Source organism: Lycorma delicatula, chromosome 9 (genome assembly GCF_047948215.1).
Source record: "Lycorma delicatula isolate Av1 chromosome 9, ASM4794821v1, whole genome shotgun sequence".
Lineage (NCBI taxonomy): Eukaryota > Metazoa > Arthropoda > Insecta > Hemiptera > Fulgoridae > Lycorma > Lycorma delicatula.
In genome coordinates, this window is record NC_134463.1 from 73,530,049 (window position 1) to 73,555,358 (window position 25,310).

Below are 25,310 nucleotides of genomic sequence, written 5' to 3' on the forward strand. Positions count from 1 at the left end.
TAATAAAAAAGTAGATTTTGATACAGAAGTCTCTGAAGTATAGTCAATACTGCCTTTGTTTATTTTATCTTATTCAAATCATCTAAGACAAATTAACCTTTGACTAATTTGTTCTGTTGTCAGTTCAGAGGAATTAATAACTGACAAATTAATTAAAAGGATAGACAAATTAATTAATTTATTTAACAATTTCAACCAGTACATAACTTAATATGGAAAAAAATAATACAAAAGTAAATAAAAATTTAATTGATCTAATGCCATTATTATAGCAGCAATTGAAATAACAATGAGAAATGTAAATCAGGTGTGTTTGTCCTTAACTGGTGATTGGCTGGAATATGTTACCTCATGTTTTGTACAAATGATCAAAAATATATTCTTAAGATTTTATTGATTAAGTTATATGCATTTTATTTTCAGTTGCCATCTTGATGACATTTTACTTACCTGTAAAAATTTTCAAATAAATTGAGATTCAAAGGTATGATTATGTAGTTGACAGACAATCTTCTTTATCAATTAATGAATTGTTTTATATGTATTGTTTAATAGCTTAAATGTTTTAAACAACAGAGCATATTCAGACTTACTATTCTATTCACTCAGTTCAAAGTTTAAGTGATACAATGTTTAATTCCTTGTTCTAATTTAATTATAAGAAAAGGTGCAGGAACAGATTCTTTAATCATTCTATTCAAATATTTGTTTATGAAAATAAATATTACTTAACCTTTAAATCATATACATTCATTTATAGAATTAGCAATCGGTTCAATGCATTAGCCATGCAATTAAATGCATGGCAGGATTTGTACATTCTGTCTCTTCATGTTGATAGCAGAGGCAATATTGATTGTCTATTATCTCATTCAGTGTTGCAATCTATAATATTTCTTTAAAATCAAATAGGCTGCCAGATCTTATTTTATGTAGATTTTATTGGATTCTTCTACTTTTTTATAATAATAAAGATGCTGATAAGTTGATCTCATTGAGGCTTCATTAAGTATACAGTGTACTATGCTTTTAAATTATAGTAAAATGTTTTGTTATTTTGTTGAATTCCATGAATTTAAACACAAAAATAATTAGTCAATTTCATTTTTATGTCTGCAATGAAAAGTAAAACTAGAAAGCTATCCTGCTGATTATGTATTTCATTTTATATAAGTACAGCTGATAGTATTATTAATATTTAAAGATTAAAACTAATGAATTATTTTCTTGAAATTTTATTGGTTACGTGCATTTATCAGAATCTCTTTTATAAGTTTATTATTGCAAAAAAAAAAAACGAAACAAAAATTTTCAGAAAAACTGGTTGTGACATAATTAATTGTTATTAATATGTTGTTTGGTAACTAGACAATTAATTGTATATAAAGTGTCTGATAAATCAATACATATTTTGAACTTGATATTACATTATGTTACAACATAATTTTAAGAGTAACTATCACACAGAAAGCAAACATATTCCTCACCAATTTAGTTTCAGGTAACTGAAAATGCCTCCAGTTCTTAGCAAAGAAGAAAGAACAAAAATGCAGCAAGCTATGAAGTATGGAAGGAAATCAGTAGTTCAAGCCCCGTGTTGGTGGAAAGCTGAGAATGGTAAAAGTGCAACACTTGTGCAAATTAATAACAACAGGTATATACTGTATTGGATTTGGTATGTACTGGTCAATCATTAACTTCACAGTCTGAAGAAATTGTTACACAAGTTCGAGCAGTCTTTGAAAGAAGTCCTACTAAGTCCATCTGTCAGGCATCCTGAGAAAGTGGGGTATCACGCTATACCACTCACACTGTTTTAAATAACAATTTAAATTTTCATCCCTGGAAGCCTTATTATAACCAGCAACCCTTTCCTGAGGACTGCGACCAGGAATTTTCATGTTAGGTTGGAAGGAAGATAATCCTAATTTGTTTGATATCATTTTATGGATTGATGAGGTAATTTTCCATGTTGATGGTTTTGCTAACAGGTATAACTTTCAGTGTTGAAGTAATGCTGATCCAGGTGCTACTGTCGAAAACAGTCACATTCAAAAGTAATAGTGTAGTGTGGAATAACATCAACTAATGGTTGGTCCTTATTTATTTCTACTTTCCTGTCTAGCGCTATAGCAGAGCTGTATAGCTTTAGAAGGGAAATTATTGTAATCAGTCCAATTTGGGCATACACGGTTTTCACCGGTTCTTGATGTTTTGACACCTAAGGAACACAAAAAACACAAAAACTGGATGGAAATTTTCTGGATGTTTGTATGTACATGGGTGTGTTTAGTGTTGCACCCTAAATCACCTGAACTACTTGACCGATTTTGAACAAACTTGGGCAGATTACTAATATACACGGGACATTGGTGCTATTAGATTTTCAACTTAAAAGGTCAAGAGCCCTGTTGTAGAGCAAGATCACCCTCAGTATCTCAAGATTTTGGCTAACAAAGGTCTTAATTTTCTTAGGCACATTTGTTAATTAAAAAATAATATTTGTAAAAAGAATTTTTCAAAATTGCACCCTCACCCCAAAAAATGCTCTAAATAAAACTAGTTGATAAGTATGTATACTGTGTTTATAGTACACCTTCTCACTACAAGGAGCGCTAGTGTAGCACTGATGTATAGCTGTTGAAGTCATTTAGTATGTAGTAACATCACAGGTGAGTGATAGAATTAAAAAAATGAATAATTTTTAAAGTGTAAAATAATATTTAAATTAGCCGCTAGTACCACCATACCTGTGTGAATGAAATGTGGTATGGGCGCGCGCTTTAGTTAGAGCCATTGAATTAAATAAATAAAAAATACTGTATTTAAATAAAATGATAAATATTTATTAAGTTGTATGTGTAAGCCATGCATCAGAAAAAAGCTGCTCAATGGGAAAGCAGCTTTTTTTAGAACACAATGGATGCTGAACACTACTCAGTTATGTTTATGAAATTATCTGTCATGAGTTATGTGTTATATATCATTACTCAATGAGATATCACTGCAGAGTTCATATTTACACAGGATGGTGCACCTCCACACTTTCCTTTTGTTGTTTGTGACTGGATGGACATTCTGTTTCCAGGGAGATGAATAGCTTATTGTGGACCAACAGAGTGTCCAGTTAGAAGTCCTGACCTGATAGTCCTGACTTTTTCTTTTGAGGCTGGGTCAAAGAAAAAGTTTACAATATTTATCCAACTCTTGATGAGGGTGGGTCAAAGAAAAAGTTTACAAGATTTATCCAACTCTTGATGAACTTGAGAAAAGAATTCATGATGTTTTGAATGCAGTACCTCACGATTTCTTAAGAAAAGGTTTGGATAATGTACCAAAACGTTTACAAAAATGTATTGATGACAATGCTGGTCTTTATTTTGAATTCTAAGGGGAATTATTTGCAATGGTAATGAGTGTCGTTAAGCTTCCATGGCCAAATACATGGTAAATCTACATATTATATACATATTATAATAATATATACATATTATTTTAGATGCAAGTGAAAGTAGGTATTAACTTATTAGACATTCTGTAGTTAATTAACCCTCGCATTACCAAGTGGGGTATTCTGACAACCCCAGGTTGATTTTTTTCCCTGTAATAATTTTATCTGAAGAGATACATACTTGTGGTTTCATGACTTTGTCCTAAAATGATTGAAATTGTATTCACAATCGTGACTGATCCAATATTTTTTTTTTGTTTTTTTGTTTTTTTGTTTATTGATGGGATATATTGGTGGGGTTGTGAGATACCTCGCTTGGTATGAAATATCTTATCTTCTTATGTGTCAAAAATGACAACTGATAATTTTTTCACCAGTTTTCCTTTGACTGCTGAACTACTAAAACAAAACACGACACTGGTTGATACCCTATGTTCCAATAAGAAAGAAATTCTGGAGGAATTTTTGCCCAACAGAAAGAAAGAAGTTCATTCTTCAATTTTTGGGTTTCACAAATGACTTTACTGTAGTTTCCTATGTTCCAAAAAGGGGCAAGTTGGTAATCTTACTCTTACTCAGCATCATAAGGAGCAAGTGAGTGGTGAATAAAGTGAATACAAACCTGAAATACAAAACTAAAGGTGCGATAGATAATGGAGACAAAATGTCAAGAGAATATAGCTGTGTTAGAGGAACCAGGCGGTGGCAACTAAGACTTTTCATGGAGTTTGTAGATATTGCAGCACTGAATGCATATATTCTGTACACACAACGATTTCCTGAGTGCAGGAGAGTAATTGGAGCCGACGGAAACTCTTCATGACTGAGCTGGCATTTGGACTCAGCAAAGGCAACATCATGGAGGAAAGAGCTAAATATATAAACGGTTTTCATAAGGATCTACAAGATGCACTAAAAGCATATGGTATTGAAATTCCAACAGCAATGATCGAACCCCAGAGTTCCAAGGTACCAACACCACAGTCAATATTGCAAGAGGAACAAAGATTGTAAAACAAGATTCTGTTGTGTAATGTGGAAGACTCCTGTTTGTAATATACACAGAGAAGAAATGCATGTTGTACAGAAATGTACCTGAATGATCAGTTCAAAAATGTTATTTCTTATTTTGAGGCATTTTTAGTTTACTTCAGTGGCATCCATTTTTAATTTTACAGGTGTCCAGTATTGAATTTCTCTTGTGAATGATATAAAATTTATTATACTTTGCATCTATGTTTTTAAATACTTTTAATGACTGTATTTTTCAATACTAAGTAAAGCTATTCATTGAAAACAACAGAATCTAAAAACAAAGCACAAAATTATATTGGTGTAGTCAAAATACCCTGCTTGGTAAAATAAAGGTGTTGAAAAGCTTGGCAATGAGAGGGTTAAAGAGATGCCTGAGTGATTCTATACAGCATGAAATAATCATGCTGTCTAATTTTTTTTTTTAAGATGCTACCAATTTTATGCAAAAGGTGCATAAATTAAATCGTATAGGGCAATCTTAATTTGAGTTTTCAGTGGTTATGAAGTTGTTAAGCTAAATAAGTTTTTGATTGGGTTTATCTAAAATGACAACAGATATGTATTTTTTTTAATTAGAAGTATTTACTTTAGTATTTGGTAAATTATTGCCTAATTTTTAATTAATATTATTGATTTCCCATAGTTGAGCTATTTAGTTGTACTATATAGCTCAGCATACTTCATTAGGAAAGTATACTAATTGGGTCAAATTTTTCTTGTCAGAGTTTTTCAGATCTGATGCTTCATGATCTCCTTTAATAAAAAAACTTTCACTTGAAGGGAGGGACATACGTTGAATTATATTTGCTTGATATCTTCATTCTCAATGTGCTGATTTGGAGGAAATTTAGTACAATGATTTTTATATGTGAGGTTATTGACGCCATTTAATTTTGGGGACAGTCAAAATTGGTCAAAGGGGATTCAGACCTCATGAGTTCCAAGGGTAGGTAAATTTTTCTATATAATTTAATATCCTTAGGTAGTTAAGATATTTTTGTGATAGTGTTTGGTGGTGTGGTTCAAACCCTTGTAAAGTGATAGGGAACGAAAACACTTTTTTAAATTAAAAACTTTTGTTACAAGGATCTGGCCAGTTTGCGTAGTAAGTAAACTAAACTGTTAGTAAATCTCTTGTTTTCTAACTTAACCCTAATTCATATATTATAGTTTTTTCATGTAAGGAAAATGGAAGAAATACTTGGCTTAACTTTCCTGGAAGAAAGGAATTACATTATTCTTCACTATTTTTTAAATTTATTTGTTTGGTTTTTCATTTATTTTTTTAGTTTTAATTTATTTTTTTGTATAATTTTTTTCAATATTTGCTGATGATGTGATTGTTTAACAATCAAAGTAACCAACTAAATTAAAATAATCTTCTGTACATTGCACAGCTTCAGTAAGTGTGTTCAATATAAAGATATGAATCAGTAAAATAATTTATTAACTTATTTATCAAAATAAATGACTTATTTGTCGTGAAGTAAATATATTGAAGACTTATGTGGTTAAGCAGCAGTGGTGTATTTTGTTTAAGAGAATTTTTTGTACAAAATAAATTAAATGCAACAAATAATTTTGATCTAAGTTAATGTCACATATTATTTATGGTATCGTGTCTTGTTCATTATATTGTCATTTACAAAACTTTTAAAAATTTAGGAAATAAGTGTTAAATCTATGCAAAACATGAAATGAACTAATAGAATTATTTATATAGGCTTTTGTACCATTAGATTTAATGACGGTTTTAGTTTTGAACATGTAAAAAAACTGTTATGTATGTAAAATGTTTCTCCTATAAAGTATGGATGGCATCATGATCATAATACTATATAATTAATTACAACTAAATTCTTCAAAGAAACATAAATTTGATGTTATGTATCAACTAAAAAGAATTGCTCTAAAATTAAAATGAAATGCCTTAAACTATTCATTTTGAATGACAAAAACATGTAAAAACAAAATAAAACTATTCTCTAAACTTTTACTTTGTATGATTGATTTAGTATTTTAATAAATTTCTTCCTGTCCATAAATCATTTCACTTTTAATACTAAGGTTACCACAATCAGCAACAAATTATATATCACATCTAGAAAATTTGTCAGCTTATCAACTAGTTCAATAGATGATAAAAAATTTCCCTATGTTAAATTTTTACTAGATAACTATGTACTGTGGGCTAATAATAGTTTTGGGTAACTTATAAAAATAGAAAGCTTAGGGATGAAATTAGTAAATTCACAAGTCTTTGATAAACATTGAATCATGAAGGATAAATATTTTAATCAATAAACAGTAAAAGTTACATATTTCTTAAACTTTTGTGTAAAATAAAATATGAGACAAAAAATTGTGGAAATAATTGAAACGTAGTACTGATGGAAGTATTATTTTCTTTCATTAAACTATTTTTGAAATCTATAATAAAATTTTGTATTATTTTTTGTAATTTCTATTTTTTTAATGTTAACAGAATATAAGAAAAGATAAGCTTCGTAATAAATTATAAAAGTTATTGTTCATATTATTTTGTATAAATTTTAATTGATCGATTATTGTTATATATTTTTAAGAAATAAAAAATGCCGACCGACACTCAATGTTATTAATTTAATTGTGAAGTTCTGTAAAACGCGTTGCCATAATCGTACGCTATATTATTTTTTAATTTGTTATGCTTAATCAGGATCGATTTCTAATGATTGCTATATTGTATATACCATATTTTTGAAAAGGTTAGTACGTCAATTGTATTGATTCTTCCCGTTCTGTTATTTTGACTTGTGTATCTGGTGGGGCGCGGGTGTCATACCGAGTATGTGCTATCGGGTAGTTTTCATTGCTTCAGTATCAAGAAATCTTATGCGTCCACACACATGCTTATAACGCTCTCGCGACGGATAACAGTGATACTGATAAATTTAACATAATTTTTGCCTTTACGTAACAAACATTTTTAAATAAATATCTGAATAATACGTTATAAAATATGAATTAAAAAGTCGTTTTACTATATTTTTATGAATACTTAACTTACACAACATTTGCTTTATTTTTTGTTGTGTATCTAATTTGTGATCGCTTGGAATATCTTAAAAGCAGCACGGGTAAGTATTTTGATGTTAGATACATATTTTATTTATTTAATACATTGAATACATTAATAAATTATTTTTTATAATACATTTTTTAAACTAAAACAAAAATACCTGCACGATTGCTCGTGTTCACAACGTTCATATACAGTCTTACACGATTGCCATTGTTTTATTTCATAATGGTCAAACACGCAATTGGTACATTAAATTTATAATTAATTAATCGTTATTTTATTTGGGCCCAGATCGCATTAAATATGTAAGGTATTATACCGTGTTCAAAAGAAACATTGATGTAATTTATTTTTTTCCCGTTTGCAAGATGAATTGTAATCTTACAAATTCTTGATGATTAGCTTTTTTTGTTATTTGTGTATTTTCACCAAATATCTCAATTTCAACAGGTTTCGTAAGGTGCTTAAATATGGGTTATCTTATTTACTTTATACTCAAGTTGTGTCCGAGCAGCTATCACCAAAAACATTTCGTTCAAAATTGATAAAATAAAAGGTACAATAAGATAAAAAAACATAAGATAGAGATAAGATTACCTTTAGATAAAAGGTACAATAAAACAGATAAAATATTTTGGCTCGTTCTACTGTTCGCGATAAGATAGAGTTTTGAATGGAAGCAAGTAGGCTAAATGTAAAATTCTCAGTTTTGATGACATTCTATTTCTCTAGATTGTAGGATATTAAATTCTCATAAATCTAGATTGTAGGATATTAAATTCTGATAAAATGCATCGTGAAATGCATAAATAAAGTGTACAACATCTCGTTACCGTAGAATGTTATCAGGAGAAAATCGAGTGTGGCACGTATTAAGTTAAGGACTGGTTGGATATTGGTAATGGTTTTTGAACATTGATCCCAATGAAAGAAAATGATAATTTTTATTTCTTACAGAAGAATTAGATGATTATTACATTTTCTTGTTTTACATAAACAGTGAATGTCAGATTATTTATTTCAAATTAAAAATTTTCATTAAATTTGTGTTTTACCTTTTCAACCCGCATTGTATCACTTCAATGAAAACTGTTCAAGAAATCAAACAATCTATTAAATACAATTATTCATAAAGAAGTAATGTACTAGTTGTGTCAGGTTTTTTCTGTGGTTTTTACCTATTCAGAGAAATTAACAAAACTGTATTGTTATAGAACAGTGATCAGTTCCTTACTGTTGCTGGGGGATCAACAAGCCTTCTGCTGTTTTTCTAAATATTTTATTTCATTGGTATTCAAACTAATTTGAACAATTTTAGTCTACAACATAACTGAAAGTTTTATAGATCATGTGTAAAAAAGATAATAACATTGTTTTATAAAAGGGAATCATTTTTCTTCCTAATATTCCAATCTACATAATGGAGTGATAGGGCCTTTTTCTTTCATCTGAGAGGTTCTGGGTTCAAAACTGGTCACACATAATGTTTTTCATAATGCTAAACAAAATAATCTCCAGTCCTAAAATTAAAATACTTAACCATAATGTGTTGTTGAAAATATGAATAAATAAGCAGAGTATTCTTGATTTAATTGATGATATACATCATTTATATCAATTGTTATTATTATATTAATGATTTGATAACATTATGAAATGATAAATCTCTTGTGGAAAAGATTTGGAATGTGCTACTAAAATTATCTAATGTTTAAATACTTGACAGGTTTTGTTTTTTATTATGACTTGAGACATTTTTTAAAGAGAAAGATAGGTGGTATAATGATGAGATAAAAATATGCCAGACTCTTGATAGAGCTTGAACTTGGTATGAATCACAAATCACTATTTTAGCTTAAAGTAAGCTATTTTCAAGAATAAAAACACATGCGTTTTATCAGGGAACGTGAGGTGTAGAATGGTTTCCCATTGATTTCTTCACTGAAACAAATATATTATACTGCTTGTTAGTTTGCCAGGCTTATAGAACTGCATATGATATTTATTCTGGCAAGAAAAACATTTACTCGTATCATAGGCTTTATTGTTCACTATACATAGTGAACATCATTACTTTAATAGAAATCATATCTGCCCATTATATTTAAGTGCTTTACATTTGCTATAGCTATAAAAATGGGACAGATGGTAAAAAAGATGGATTAATGTACCAGTCTGACATGTTTACTTATACTACATAAACTCAGAAATGTAATATGCCACATAATCCATTGTAAAATGTTTTTTTTTAATTAAAATTTTTTTAGATTTTTATGTACTGAAGTTATATTTATTTAGGTATGACTGCCAAAATGCTACATTAAAGTTTGTTAGTATGCATGCATGCACATCTTTTAATTTTAAAATTAATTTAATGAAGTATATCTTTAATTTTTTACTAGATTTATAACATAAGATGGCATTACCAGTGCGGACGTGTTTCAATGTATTAACATTAAGACAAGGAACAATTCTAATAGCAATTGTAGAACTGGTGAGCAAACAATTTTGATTACTATTATATTAGCAAAATACTTAGATGAAAGTTTAAGATTTTTTATTTTATTTATAGTGTGTAATTTAATTATTTATATATATATATATATATTAATTTTTATTTTTTTTTATTGTATTCACTAAAAAGTAGGAATAAAGTGCTGAGAATAGAATTCTATTTTCTCTTCAGATATTTTTTTAACACTTATTCCATTTATCCTTAATAATGCTAAAGTATCCTTAACATGTACTGGTTTACTAGTTCGAAAACATGAATATAGAGATTAATTGCAGACGGTACATATGGATAATTTGATTAGCTGAATGAATAGTATGAGGGCTATTAACTTCCGATCCTCTGTATTGTGCGAGGGAGTGTGGGTAGCAATTCTATCTTTGTACAGTTGAATAGCCTGGTTCAAGTAGTGTAATAGTAGTGCCGTTCTAGTAGTGTTATTGAAATATCACTTGCTGTCTTGTTCATACAAAACTATCATTCAAATTAGCTGCTGTCATAGAAAATTCCGCCGATTGTGAAGTGCATGCCGTCATCTGTTTCCTTCACACAAAATACCTGTCAGTCACTGAAATTCTTCATGAACTTTGTGGAATATACGGTGCCGTATGTTTTGGGAAGGTCAAACAAACATTCATGACAATGAAAAAAGTTATCGACCCTCATTTGTAAGATGCAAGTGTCGATGTGAAAATTCAAGAAAGTTGTCGATTCACAATAACAGATTTATCCGAATTTTTTCCTCACATATTGCGAACAGTGCTGTATGAAATACAGAACTGTTGCGAACAGTGCTGTATGTAGGTTTATAGACTTGTGTTTGAGATTCCTGACTCAAAATATTGTTTTTAAAAATTACTCTAGGTGTTTTTTTCTTACTGAAAGTGGTCAATAAAACAGGGTTTGAACTTTTTTTCTTTCAGGGTGTAATTTTTTTACATTTGCAATGTAAAAACCTTTTTTTTAAATTTAAACTCTGTTCATTTTTTGGTGGTGTCAATGATATCATGGACACTTAGGTAAGACGCATTGTTTGCGAAACCTGTAAAGTTAGAAATTTTTGAAATTAGTTTTCAAAAACAATGTTGTGGTTGGAAGTATCAACTTTTTAATTATAAACAATGTCTTAATATCACTGAGCTGATATTATATGATTAATTTTTAGAAACTGATCACTGCCCCAAAGTTGAAAAGGCAATAAAATCTTTATATCCTTGTACCTGATTTGATATAAGGAAGAAGAGATGGTAATATGAAAGGTAAAAAGTTCCAGACTTTGCCACCAGTAAACTGAAGATTATTTAATTTAGAAGTTGGTCCAGAAATTTCATGATGTAATTGAAATTCTGTTTGATCAAATAATTTACTGAAACCAAGTAGTACTCCTTATAGTTTGCCTATAATAGACTAAAAATATGTTTATTTTTCTTCATTAGCAAATTACATTCATCAACTGTATAACACATACTTATAATAAATACCACTGCTATATTATTTACCCTATTCAGTAAAATTCAAGAAAGCTGTTCTTACTGTTTTATTGGTTCAATTTAAAATATCTTCCTTGTATTTTACTATTTAAAGTGGATTATATAATTTTGTTTTATTTTATAAATACTAATAACTATATTATTAAAACTTATGATTATTGTCCTCCATTTTGTGTTTTCATTGTTTACAGTTTTTGTCAACATTTTTGTTATTTCTTCTGCTGCTATGTAGTGCTGATGCACAAGAGATGGCTGCTGTTTTGGAAGCAGATATAGAAGATAGTGCACAAAGGGAAGGTATAGCATTGTCAGATGATACTTCATTGATTGAAATTGCTCCAATTGGTGGACACAGTCAGAATAAAATACGTCTTCATAAAGCACAACATCTTGCACTTGGTCTGTATATTTAGATATAAGTTTAAGTTTTTAAATTGTTAGACATATTATCAAAAGAAACTGTCATATACATGTGCATGCCATGCTTTTCATTATTTTGTACATTTAGAAACTATTATGCAAAGAACACCATTAGTAAATGTAGATGCCACTGCAGTAAATGTAATTATAAGATCATAATGCTGTCTTTGAATCTTTTGGTATCCAATCTGATATGTTAATTTGGTGAGAAAAATTTAATCAGAAGTGTCAGTTTAAGCCACTATGCAATGCTACAATTGGCTGTAACATATAAAGCTTACTCAACAGTCAGAATGAGATATCAAATCATTAGTTTATTCAAACTGAATGATGACATTCATAAAAAATATCACACTTTTTGAGTGCTGTTAATTTGTAAATTAAAAATTCGATCAATTTATTTTCTTTTCAATTTTACCATAGTTTTTATATTCCAACAATAAGTCTATACACTTTATGTTCAATAGAATAGGATTCTGTAAGTTTTTAATGTTAATTTATAAATAGTCATACTAATGTTAATTGATGGTTTATATATATATACATATATTTACTAGCGGATCCAACAGACGTTGTCCTGACACGGCATTATTCTGTAATAAATGCACAACACATAAATATAAGTAACTTATTTAAGTTAAAATTAGCAGGAATGTGTTCGAAATTTCATTAAAATGACTATTAGTATGATATTTTCAGTGTGTGATTGTTGTATTATTGTAATGGGTTTATTGATTAATTATGTGTAGTATGGGTAATATTTATTTCCACTAAATATTGAGATGTCCGATGAAAATTGAATTAAAAAATCTAAACGTCGTAAAATTAATACTTAGTGTAATTAATAAATTTTCATCCACATTACTACTAATTTTCACTTAACATCATTCTAAAAAAGTACCTCCTACATATTTTTTTTTATTTAATAATTTTGACATTTCATAACCATGTAACAGCTTAATTAATAAATTAATAAAAAATTAAAGCACTGTAAAAAAGCAACGTAGTTAAAATTTTAGTAGAAATTTTTATCATTTTTCTCATTCTTTATTTTAACATCTATTTTATCAAATTTTAGATAATTGTAAATAAAAATAAATTTAGAAAACTTTTTATAAAATTAATCACCTAAAACATTATAAATTTCAATTTTTTAAATATACTTTAAACTATAATTATTATAAGTAACTTATATTTTAATTTTATAATTGTTATAGTTTATTTTACAAACTTAGATTTTTATTTTCAAAGAGCTGTTCAATACTTCATAAGTTACATAGAATCAAATGAGAACTGACAATTTAAATTTGTAGCTTAAGTTGATTGTTATTGAATGCAAGTATATACATCATTAAAATTCATGAAAAATCATGTAAAATACTCACTTCAATACTGCACCTTACAAATTTGCACAATGTACATTTTTTAATTAAACTATAAAATGTTATTTCCATAAATAATAATATAATATAATTATCTCAATAAGCGCGCAATTCTAGCAGACTCGGCAATGCTTCGTTATTGCTAGATTTGAGTATACATACAGATTAAATGAACACAATTGAAAGTTTCATAAAACCTTAAAAACTGAACATTAGCAATTTAACAAAATTTAACCATTCACTTTATAAAAGTCAGAATGTAAATAAATCCAAATGGCAAAACAACAGCACTACCTATCGGATTTAATTCAAACTATTCTCTAAACACAGTAGTCCGTTAAAAATACGAATTTTAATGTAGGAAACAACACTAAGCTACGACGCAAGTAACTGATATGCGAAAAAGCAACAAAATAAAAAAAATTCCTAGAATCCGATCGCAGCACCAACTACCGGGTTTGACTGATAAGCCAAAATTTAAAAAAAAAAACTTCTAAAACGCGATCGCAGCGCTGCCTACCAGACCCAATTGTGAACCTTAACCATCCCAAGATCAACAACACATAAATAAATTTTAAAAAAAATTTTCACTTCAATACTGCACCTTAAAAATTTGCACAATGTACATTTTTTAATTACACTTTAAAACAATATTTCAATAAATAATAATATAATATAATATTTCTCAATACGCGCACAATTCTAAACACGATCGCAGTGCTGCCTACTGGACCCAATTGTGAACCTTACCATCTCAAGATCAACAACATATAAATAAATAAATTAAAAAAAACATTTTCTATCGGTTCAAATTGTGAATCTAAACCATTCTCTAATCCCCTTGAACACACACAAAAAATTTCATCAAAATCGGTCCAGCCGTTTAGGAGGAGTTCAGTGACATACAAACGCACAAAAGAAATATATATAAAGATATATTTTTACAGTTATTATTTAGAAGGTAAATAATGATAAAGCAATTTTTTTTTTGTTGCAAGATCCTTTATGGATATCAAATAGTTTGGCTTCCCAAGTTATTCAGAAATACACACCCTTAGCTGTGAAAGAAAATTAATAAAATACATTGCTGTTTTTATTACATTTATGTTCTCTTTCTTAACTACATTTTCTTTTATTTGTGCTAAAAGTTTTAAGAATTTTGGAACCCTATGTATTATATGTATTAAATATTGTGCTGTACAATGCATCTATGACTGATCAGATATTTGAAGCTAATTAAAATCAAATAAAAATTAAGAAGCTGAATATTTATATATAAAATTCACCGGATTAGTCTAGTGCAGAAATTCTCAACCATTTTAGCTCCATGATCCCAAAAAGTAAAAAAATATATATAATGAATATTTCCCGACCCCCCCCCCCCTCCGCAACCACAACCTAACGAAACCTAATTAAAACTATTTAGCTGTGTTGATAGTGATGAATATGAACATACATGTATGAAGTGTACAAATATGAGCAATTTACAGGTTCCAACTTGATGTGTACATGCTCCTTATAATTTGGTCTGCTTGCATAATATTCGCTGTGAGAGCTTCACATTCGAACATGCATAAGATACATTTGAAAGAGGCGTAAGGGATTGTAGAACATGAGTTTACTTTTGAATGTGAAGCATGTGTCTGGTGCCCCCCCCACACACACATGCACACACACACACACACACACACACACACACACACATATATATATATATATATATATATATATATGATATATGCATACACACATACATGCATATACTCATACACACATACTGCAGTAGCTGGAAAAGTGGTTTGATATATATATATATATATATATATATATGTAATCTACAAGTTGTGTATTTAGTCTTCTATCAACTATATCTAAAAATCTTTTGCCTGACAAATAACTCACGATTTGTTTTTTTTTGTTTACATCAAAATATTACACTTTCTTTTTTTTTTTTAGTCTGATAAAGTTAGTAAATATGTTGGAGATCAGGTTATAATTATTTCAGTGAAAAAAATAAATAAATAAGCTATTCTCTGGAGGAAATAGTTTGGATTTCTAATCTTTCTGCCTCGTGTTGAAAAAATTTAATTTTTTTATTGTATACTAGTTAACCTGGCAATGCTTCGCCATTATTAGATTTGAATATATATATAGATTAAATGAACAAAATGAAAGTTTGATAAAATATTAAAAAACTGAACATTATGAAACTTCACAAAACTTAACCTTCCCTTTTTCCCTTCTTTTCTTCTTTCCTTTTTCTATTTTTCATAAAAATATCTCAACCCCAGCACCACCTAGTGGATTCATTTTTTGCAGAAGTATTTCTTTCCATGTAAGTAACACATATTCTGAGTATGAGCCAAATTGGACCATAAGTAACATTTTTTTAAATATCTTGACTCCAGTGTTACCTAGCGGGTCCATTTTTTGCAAAAAAATATTTTTCACGTTACTAACATGTATTCTGAATGTGTGCCAAATCAGATCATAAATACAATTTTCCGAAATATCTCCACCCCAGTACTACCTAGCAGGTCTAAATTAATTCAGAAACCTTCGCGGGTGTGTGCACAACAACTCACTAATGTTCATTGCAATCAGATGAATGGTATAGGAACACATACAGGACAAACAAACATTCATTTATATATAATGTTAGCAGATAATTAATGTTACCCGATTCATTTTGTAGTAGTACTGCATTGATTTTCATTCACTCATCAAAAATTTGTTATGTATTAACTTCTCACATGCTTTAATTACATCCAGAAAATTAATTAAAATGTATTTTAATTGTAGTTAGTTTTTTATTATTATATTTAGAAATTTTGAACTTTTTCTGATTATGACTTCTTAATTTATTTTTTGTATTTCTTGTTAGCAAAAAAAAATATAATGCAATGCATTAACAATGATCAATTACACTGGTCAACATGATTTTTGTCTCACGAGTTCCAATAGGTACTTAATGTAGTTTTTATCTGATTTTCAAATATGTATTCAGATTTTCTCCATCACCTGCAGTTTTTATGTTATTTTAATTTTTTAAAATATTTTAAAACATCTTTTTGTTCATTTGTCCATTATCACGTAAAAGCTCCTAGAGTATTGAAAATATGATGGAACCAAATAAGTTAACTCAAAGGGTGCTATGAATTTTATTTTGGGTGTAAAGTTGGGGACCAAACAAGGACCTGGGCCCCCACATATCTGTTAATCATGTTCTAGGCTTCTTACTGCATGAACAAATGGCGCACACCACATGCCATTTGCTATCCTTATGATTTGGAGGAAACCCAAAGATCGCTCTTCTGATTTTTATTTCTGCTTAACAAACATTAAAGATACTACTTCAAAATCAAAACATACAGTTTACTCTAACTTGCAACCTGCAATGAGAGACCAGTTCCACATTGAAAGAATTGCCCATACCAAAAACTCCAGAACATTTCATGTGACATTAGATGAAGAGTCTTCAGAGTATGATGGAAGTAAGGAAGAAAAAGAAAACAAATTCTTCTGATACAGCATTGAATGGAGCAGTTTATCTGAGCCTCATTTACTGACAAGAAAATCTTAACAATCTCAAACAAGATTTAAAGTTATCCAAAAAACAGTCTGAATTGCTTGCTTCCTGGCTAAAAGGATGGAATCTTCTTCAAAAGAATAAGAGTACTTATGACATTTTTTCTCTTACAGGGACACCTTGTAATGAACATAACCCAACAGAATGGGGCTTGTTCATTGATTCCTCTAAAGTTAGCTTAAAAACTGTGCTTCTGTATAATGGCATTAAATTCCCATCAGTACTTATGGCTCATTCTACTAGTGTGAAAGAAACATGAAAACTTTAAATTTATATTGGAAAAGCTTCAATATGCAGTGTACGAATGGAATATTTGTTGTGATTTGAAGGTAATTGTACTTATTCTTGGTCTGCAGCTTGTGTACACAAAGTACTGTTGTTTTTGTGTGAATGCGATAGTAGGAACAGAAAAAACCATTTCATTAGAAAAGAATGGCCTGAACGCAAATCACTCATACCTGAACAGAAAAATGTGTAACATGACCCATAGTGTAATCCTAAAAATGTGTATCTACCTCCATTACTTATCAAATTAGGTTTAATGAAAAAATTTGTCAAGGCCACGGACAGTACTCCTGGTTTCATATACATAAAACAGAAGTTTCCTAAAATTAGTGATGCAAAAATTAAAGCAGGAATATTTGTGGGTCCACAAATATGATCATTAATGCATGATGAAAAGTTTGAGAAACTATTGTATCGACTGGAGAAAGCAGCTTGGCAAGCATTCAATTAAAAAGATTTCTTCCTGGAAAATCTTGGTGCAGTGAACAATGAGCACGGGGAACACCTCCATCAGGAGAGTTCAGCTATGGAAAAGTGGTATCAAAGCAAATGGAATCCTAATATGCTGGCCGATTATTGTTGGACCATTAAGAGAGATATTCCACAGGCAAAATTTAGCAGAAAATCGTCATTTCTTACTTTCTAGGTGATTAAAATGTTTGAATATTGTGTCGTTAAGAATGCAGAAAGTATTAAAATGTTTGAAATTATAAATGCCTGTCTCTTGGAAACCTTGCGTGATGGGGAAAAACCGATATCATATTTGAATTCAGGAAAAAACTATCAGAATCACATATTTTTCTTTCTGAGACAAAAAATTCTTTTTTTGTTCCCTAGTGTTATTTATATGTAGGTTAATTTTGAATTTAAATTTAACTATTTGTTAAAATAATACACTGAACTAAAATAAATTTGCGCTTCATATTATTAGAAATTAAATAATTTGATTTATTGTAATTTTAGATTTAAAAAATTTAATAATATTTTTAATTTTCTGTTAAATTTTTTCAGTTGTTATAATTTGTTTGTACATTGGTGTAATAATAGCTACAGTCCATTTGGTTTCTGGAGTACTTCTTTTGTACGGAACTATTATGGTAATTGTTACAATTTACTATTTCTAATTAAAAAACTGTATTTTTAAACAAAAAACCAACATAATTCATTTAACTCTTGAGTATTCAGTAGATTGATTATCTGTGAATGTCAGATGTTAATTCTTATTTTTGATATAATGGTTAATGCAAATAATGGTTAACAGCAGACAACATAGAAAAAATACAATTTAATAATTATAGTAAAACTGTGAAGGAAGAAGATTGTATATTTATGTATAACAAAAATCAACTCTTTCATTGTCATCTATATCTTGGTGACCCAATACTCATAATGGTTGAGGAGTGAGGCAGTATAGTAAGTTCTCCAAGGGTCATTTACCTTCAAAAGTAGATGGGGAGATATGCTTGCTTTTGCAGCTCATCTCATTACAATGATTCTAATGGCATTATTTTGGTGGGAAAAAACCGATGTACTTAATAAAACTTAACTACAGGAAAATCCTCAGCAAAATACTGATTAATCAAGCATTTGGCCCCATAATTTATATATAATAAATTCTATTTCTACTAATGTATTAAGTACATACGTATGTACATTCTATTTTATTATTATAAATATATATATAATATTGTATATATGTATATTTTTTATTGCTTTTCCAATTTTTACATTAAGAGCACTTTTGAGGGTTCCTCTCATCGTCAGTTAATCAAAATTTTCTAAAAAAATTACACGTTAAAAATTATCACACATTGTAAAATATGTAATAAAAAATTAAAATAAAATAAAATAAAGTATTGCCACTATATTATATATATATTGTTAGTACAGTACTGTACTAATATTACATGGTACTGTATGTGTGGCTGGCCACAGGCGCAATATTTTATTTTATTTTAATTTTTGATTACATATATTACAATATGCAACATTTTTAAAGTGTAATTTTTTAAAAAAAGTTTGATTAACTGATGATGAGGGAAACCTTCGAAAGCGCTCCTAATGTAAAATGTAAAAATTGGAAATGCAATAAGATAAGGTAAGAAATATTGTTAGATTCTGTACTGTTTGTGGAAAGCAAAGTTTTACTTTTGTCTTTGATATAATTAGTACAGAGGAAGATATGGACAAATGCAATAAAAAAAAATAATTAATTGTACTCAAGTAATATAAATATCTATTTTAAAATTCAATGAAGTTTATGTTTTCTGTAGTTAATATGTCTGTCTACTTGTAGTTCAGTTCATGAGCTTACAATAAATCTATCCGATTTAATTTTTAGTGAATACATAAAAATGTTTTTGTTAAATTGTTGACACATCATTTGTATACATAATTGTGCTTCTCTTACCTGTGTTAAACTTGTCAGTTTAATGTTATGAATAAAAAATAAAATGAGAGCTGGAAATAAAATGCTGTAAAAATCAGTATATCATTTTAAGACTAGTGTCTGATAAAATAGATTATTTTTAATAAATGGGTGATGAGTGATTATAGCCATTACTGAGTGATGAATTTTTTATTGATCAGAAATAAAGATATGAATATTTCTTTTTTTGTACATTCCTCGGAATCTGTCTTATAGAGATATTCAAAATTATGTCTTAAGTAAAGACAGATGTCGTTTGCTATACTTAAAAATTAACAGATTTTATTCATTTAAAAAAAAAATATATATATAATGCATCTGATGATCTGATGAAGTAGTGATGGCTACAAAAATGCTCTTGGAATGCATAAAAAAAGCAGTAGGTAAACCTTAAAAAAAAAACAAAATTATATGTATATAAACAAATTTAAATGAAAAATAATCAGAAAATATAACATAGCAATCACCTTTATAGATTTTAAGAAAGCTTACAACTCAATTACAGAATATCATTATTTAACAAACAAGAATTTGGTGCAGATAAGAAACTATTAACTCTCGTAAACCAAACGCTAACAAAATTGAAAGTCAAATTCAAAGGAGAGGTCTTACAAACAGTGAAATTAATCACAAACAGATGTTAGACAAGAAAATGGATTATCCCTACTTCATTTCAATTCATTCTTAGATAAGTGTATAAGAGAATGGAGAAAAATATTTTGAAGAAAATGGGCTTTTCTTTAAAAAAGTCCAAATGAATGTAGTTTTTTTAAACTACATACAAAAAAGAACAACTGAACATTCTAAAGGAGACAACAGAAAAGACTGGGCAGCTGATGTTTTTTGAAAAAAAAAACAAAAAGCAGAATATATAAGAAATGTAAAGTAAGTTAATTAGAATTAACATTTTGAAAAACCAAGAAAGCAGAGAAATTCAAATACATTCATTAAATCACTCAAATGTGTTAGATAAAGAAGCAAATAAAGTAAGGATCAGCAAAAGCATAAAGCCTATGCCTTGACAAAGAATATATACAACGAAAAGTTAATATTTTTTGTAAGGCATGGTCACTGCACCATAGTGTACAACCTGAAGTTCTGTCTGTGCAGATTGCATAACACTGCATCTGGGAGAAGTAGACAAAATATAAATTACTGAGAGAACGATACTAAAAAAGATACTTGGGTCAAGGAAAATGGATGAGGGTTGGAAAATTTGGAAGAACAATGAATCTACCTCCAAGTAGACTCGCAGGCTATATGAAAATGAAGACTAGCCTTTTATGGACATTTAACAAGAAGATCTCAGAATTTCAAATATAAAACTTAAAGATAGAGAATAGAAAAATGTTTAGAAAGAATGTACAAAATTATGAAGGGATCCAGAAAGGAAACAGAGGGTGTAATAGCAAGTAGTCAGAAGAAAGAAAGAAACAACACGGCTTGAAAGTGAAAGAGAGATGGGAGAATAAGAATTGAGACTAACCAGAAATTAATTATTTAACATGGTTCTGTAGTGACTGATGATAATCCAAAAGAAATAAAACAAAAAGAGATCAAATACATATTTTTAGAAATTGTTATCCAGATTAGTGTTTTGTTTGGATTTTAATATAACATATTTGTCTTGTTGCCGGTTTGCTTTGACGCCACGTGGCATCTTATGAACAACCTGACAGCCCTGAAAAGAGCTGTTTTGAGTTTTTTAGTGGTGGCTCTGAAAAGGGCTGTTTGTGCATTTGATGAGGTAGCCATGAGAAAGGCTGAGTCCAGTTGCTCAGCCTTTCTTCTTTGGTGATATCGGCTCCGCTCGACGGGTTGTAGTTGGGAGATGCAGCTCATATATTGGAATCAGACCAAGCTTCCCTTCAGTAATAGTTTGGACCCCACTACAGCATGACATTAGTGCCCCCAGAGCCCTGCAGTGTTGGATCAGTGTCAGTCGTCTTTTGCTGGTGCTCATTAGGCTCATCTTTATTGCTATGCTTTCTGATGCTAGTGGGCTAGTGCTGGGCTTGACAGGCCTGGTGCTCGGGTGACGATGTTGGCATTTGCTGATGAAAGATTCCATGTTGGCTGGCTAGGGGATTTTTTCTTCTTCTCTTGGTGGTGGTTAAGAAGCGAATGCTTTCACATTTCTGTGTTGCTGCTTATAAAGTTGCCAGTGTGTTTTGGGGTGCTGGGCGCTCAGCTGGCAGATGTATATGTAAACTGCAACTTCCCCCGACATGTTACCAGCAAGCATCACACTCGCTGATTTGAAGCACAGCATGTGGCAACGATACAGGCAAATAGTTACGTATAAGTTGAAATTTTTATCTATCATTAATATTTCTTGATATTTCACTTTTTTATTTATTTTTTTTACAGAGGTTCCGTCAGTTGATGCTTCCATGGGTAATGATTGAATTGATTGGAATTGTGCTGTTATGTACAGCTATGTTTGTTTTCATGTTTTTAGCACACAGTTATGTTTCACTCATAATATTTGCAATTGGAAGCCTTATAATTGGTAAGTTTGTTAATTTATTTCAAATTAAGTTGCTTATCAGTTAATTTATAAACACATTTTATCATCTGTTTCCTGGCTGATTGTTAATAGTTAATTGTTAGTCAATATTTAAGATAGGTATATTTAAACTGTACTATATTTTTTATTAGTTTCTGTGGAACAGAGATGCTAATAATAAATAATTATATTTTAAACAAAACTATTACTAGGTTAGTAATTTTTAAGCAGCTCTTTAGAAAGAAACCAGAATTTTTCGCTAGAATTTTCTAGAAGAACTTTTCTCAGTCTGCATCAAAATGACTAAAGTGCCTAAGCAAAATAGTCATAAACGTTATGAAAATGACAAGTTTTCAGTTAAGGTAATTAAAATTAATTGAAAACCAAATTTTTGGTTAATTTTTGTAAAGTAAAATCATGTAACATAAAAATGCCCTTTTTATTAATGTGTACATCAGATACATACAGATGTATATTGAGTTCAAAATATAGAGCAATATAACCAAACAAATTGGAAAACGATTAATTTAATATTATCTTAATAATACTGAGTGAAGGAGTTACTAATACTACTACTATCTTTTAAAGCAAGCACTGAATTCTGTTTACCTTTTCATCTTTCAAGATTCCAAAGCATTCACCCTCTTTCTCTTGATGTTAGTTATGTTAATGTTTTTATATTTGTTGTTAAGACTTTAATTACATTGAAATACAAATTTTTCAATCCAGGTGTAAACAAAAAAATTCCTGCAATTTAATTAAATATTACATTAAACATACTGCACCAAAATTTACCCATAACTGTAAAACATAGCAACATATATACGAGGGTGAATCAAATATAAACCAGAAATTTTGTTTTATAATTTATTGAAGGATAATAAAAATACATTCTCACAATATTATTTTTCTACATAATTTTCTCTTTCGGAAACACATTTTTTGCAGCAGGTAGGTAGCATTTTGATTCCATTATTGTAAAATAAAGGTGGGTGTGACGTGACGTCAACCAATTGTGCACGAGCGCTTCAACAACAGCATTGTCATCAAATTTCTGTCCTCAAAGTGCTTCTTTTAGAGGCCCAAACAAATAATAATCACAAGCGATAAATCCAGACTGTATGGAGGTTGCTCAAATGTAGTCCAGAATAAGGATGCAATTTTTCTTGAGTTTGAGCAATGGTATGGAGGCAAAGCATTGTTGTGAAGCAGAATGATTTCTCAGATTGGAAATTGTCTTTTTTGATGATATGCGAGTTTAGCTTTGTTTAAAAGTTAACAGTAGTATGCAAAATTCACTCCATGACATTCATGGAGAAAATCAACTTGCAAAACTTCTTTGAAATCAAAAAAATACTGTGGCCAGAACATTTTCAGCTGATAGTCAAGTTTTGGCTTTAATGGAGTTTTTTCCTTTTTTTACTACTCCATACTTGCCTGTTTTAATTCTGGAGTTTAATGATGCCCCCAAGTTTCATTGCAGGTCATGATTCGATGGAAAAAAAATTCTCCTTTAAACAGCTCAACAACCGCTGGCACACCTCTAGCCAACAGAGCTTCTGACCTATGGTGAGAAGATGAGGGACCCCCACCCTGTGCTGCCACTTTTTTAAATCTAAGATCGCAGTAATGATTGCCATACTAATAATTGAGCATTGCCATAGCTTATTCTGATTACAGAAGCAGTTTCTCCAATTGTTAATTGATGGTCATCCACGATAAGGTGATGAACCATGGGAATGTGAGAATGTTTTCAGCAGTAGCACTTGTTCTTAAGCATTGTTCTGAAAACTGCTTATGCCAGTCATATACTTGAGTCTTTTTAAGTGTGTTGTCCCCTTACTGTGCCTGAAACTTTCTGAAAATTTGAGATGGTTTCATTCCCTCTGCCATGAGAAATTTAATAATAATAATTTGCACAATACACTGTGATATACCTCCTGCTCTGACATTGTGATACTGACTAGAAAAAAGTAGTGAGCTGGTTTTCTAAGAATGGGAGGATCACCTCCACACATCCCTACATACAACACTGAGAAGCCATGTCACTCTCCATTAACCATGCGTAAACTGACAACAGAAATGCAGTTTATATTTGATTCACCCTCGTACAACAGAATCAATTTTTCCAAATAATCTAAGAAAACAGGACAAACACACAAATATTTTTTTAAATGGGTAAATTTTAATTATAGAATATAAAAACTATGTGCGCATTATGCCCAGAGACTAAGAAATTCACAACCTATTACCTACTAAAACAAAAATAAAATATTTTTTGAGCAAACAACCCAGTCAAAAATAAACTTTTTGATTGTGTGCTGTACAGGGTTTCCTTAACTCTAAACTTTTAAATTTTAAGTTGGCTAATGTGCAACACAACTGATTTATATATTCATTTATTAGTATACAATAAGGATACTCAATTAGGATGTATATTAGTTACAAAGTTATCAAGTATTTAGAAAAGGAGTTGTTTTATTTAAATCACTTTCTCAACATTTGCCTTGCGATTTTATTCCTTATTAGAGATAGAAGAGCTAATATTTAACTTAATGCTGTACAATTTGATAAAGTTTTACTTTGATAAAGAATAGATCTGTTTTTACTTATTTTATACAAATATTTTTGCTTTTTAAAGTATTTATTATCTCTTGAATAAAAATAATAAAGTTTTTTTTTTGCAGTGATTTGCTTCTATAATTGGATGGTAGTATATAGCCATTACATAGAGCTATGCGAGTTGGAAGAAACAACGTGTAATGTGAGTCATCATACATTGAAACACAGCTATATCAGATTTAATGAAAATGCATACAACCTTTAAACAAAAATTAAGGAACAAAAAATGTAATATTATGCTATAGCTTTCAAAATAAAAGTAAGTAATAAAATTCTGTGGTTATTAAAAATGTTAAACATAGTTTTGTTGCTGTTTTAATGGTCTTTTAATCTCAGCTTTATGCATGTACAACATTGAAATAATAGATTGTGAATAAGAAATTAAATGAAGAGTAAACTAAATTTTCAACAATGGTTTAAAATAAATGCATAAATGATGTTATTTTAAAGTTTTTTTTTTAAGTTTAAATAGTTGACTGTACCTAAAAATGATACTGCTTGGTACCTCAGTAAGGTTTAAAAG

At 29.5% G+C, this 25,310-nt stretch overlaps 1 protein-coding gene across 2 annotated transcripts in view; it reads left to right on the forward strand.

Annotated features, from left to right (window-relative positions):
* Window positions 1–25,310, forward strand: part of LOC142330457 (uncharacterized) — a 32,531-nt gene that overhangs the window by 6,067 nt on the left and 1,154 nt on the right. Inside the window, exons 1-7 of one of the 2 annotated variants that reach the window (XM_075375699.1) lie at window positions 422–484; window positions 5,210–5,432; window positions 9,953–10,044; window positions 11,744–11,951; window positions 18,240–18,325; window positions 22,027–22,168; window positions 24,853–25,046. In XM_075375699.1, the coding sequence (XP_075231814.1) occupies window positions 9,967–10,044; window positions 11,744–11,951; window positions 18,240–18,325; window positions 22,027–22,168; window positions 24,853–24,992 (654 nt within the window). In that variant the 5' untranslated portion in view covers window positions 422–484; window positions 5,210–5,432; window positions 9,953–9,966 and the 3' untranslated portion in view covers window positions 24,993–25,046. Of the gene's footprint in view, window positions 1–421; window positions 485–5,209; window positions 5,433–9,952; window positions 10,045–11,743; window positions 11,952–18,239; window positions 18,326–22,026; window positions 22,169–24,852; window positions 25,047–25,310 lie in introns of those variants that run through there. The other variant, XM_075375697.1, reaches the window with a different exon arrangement.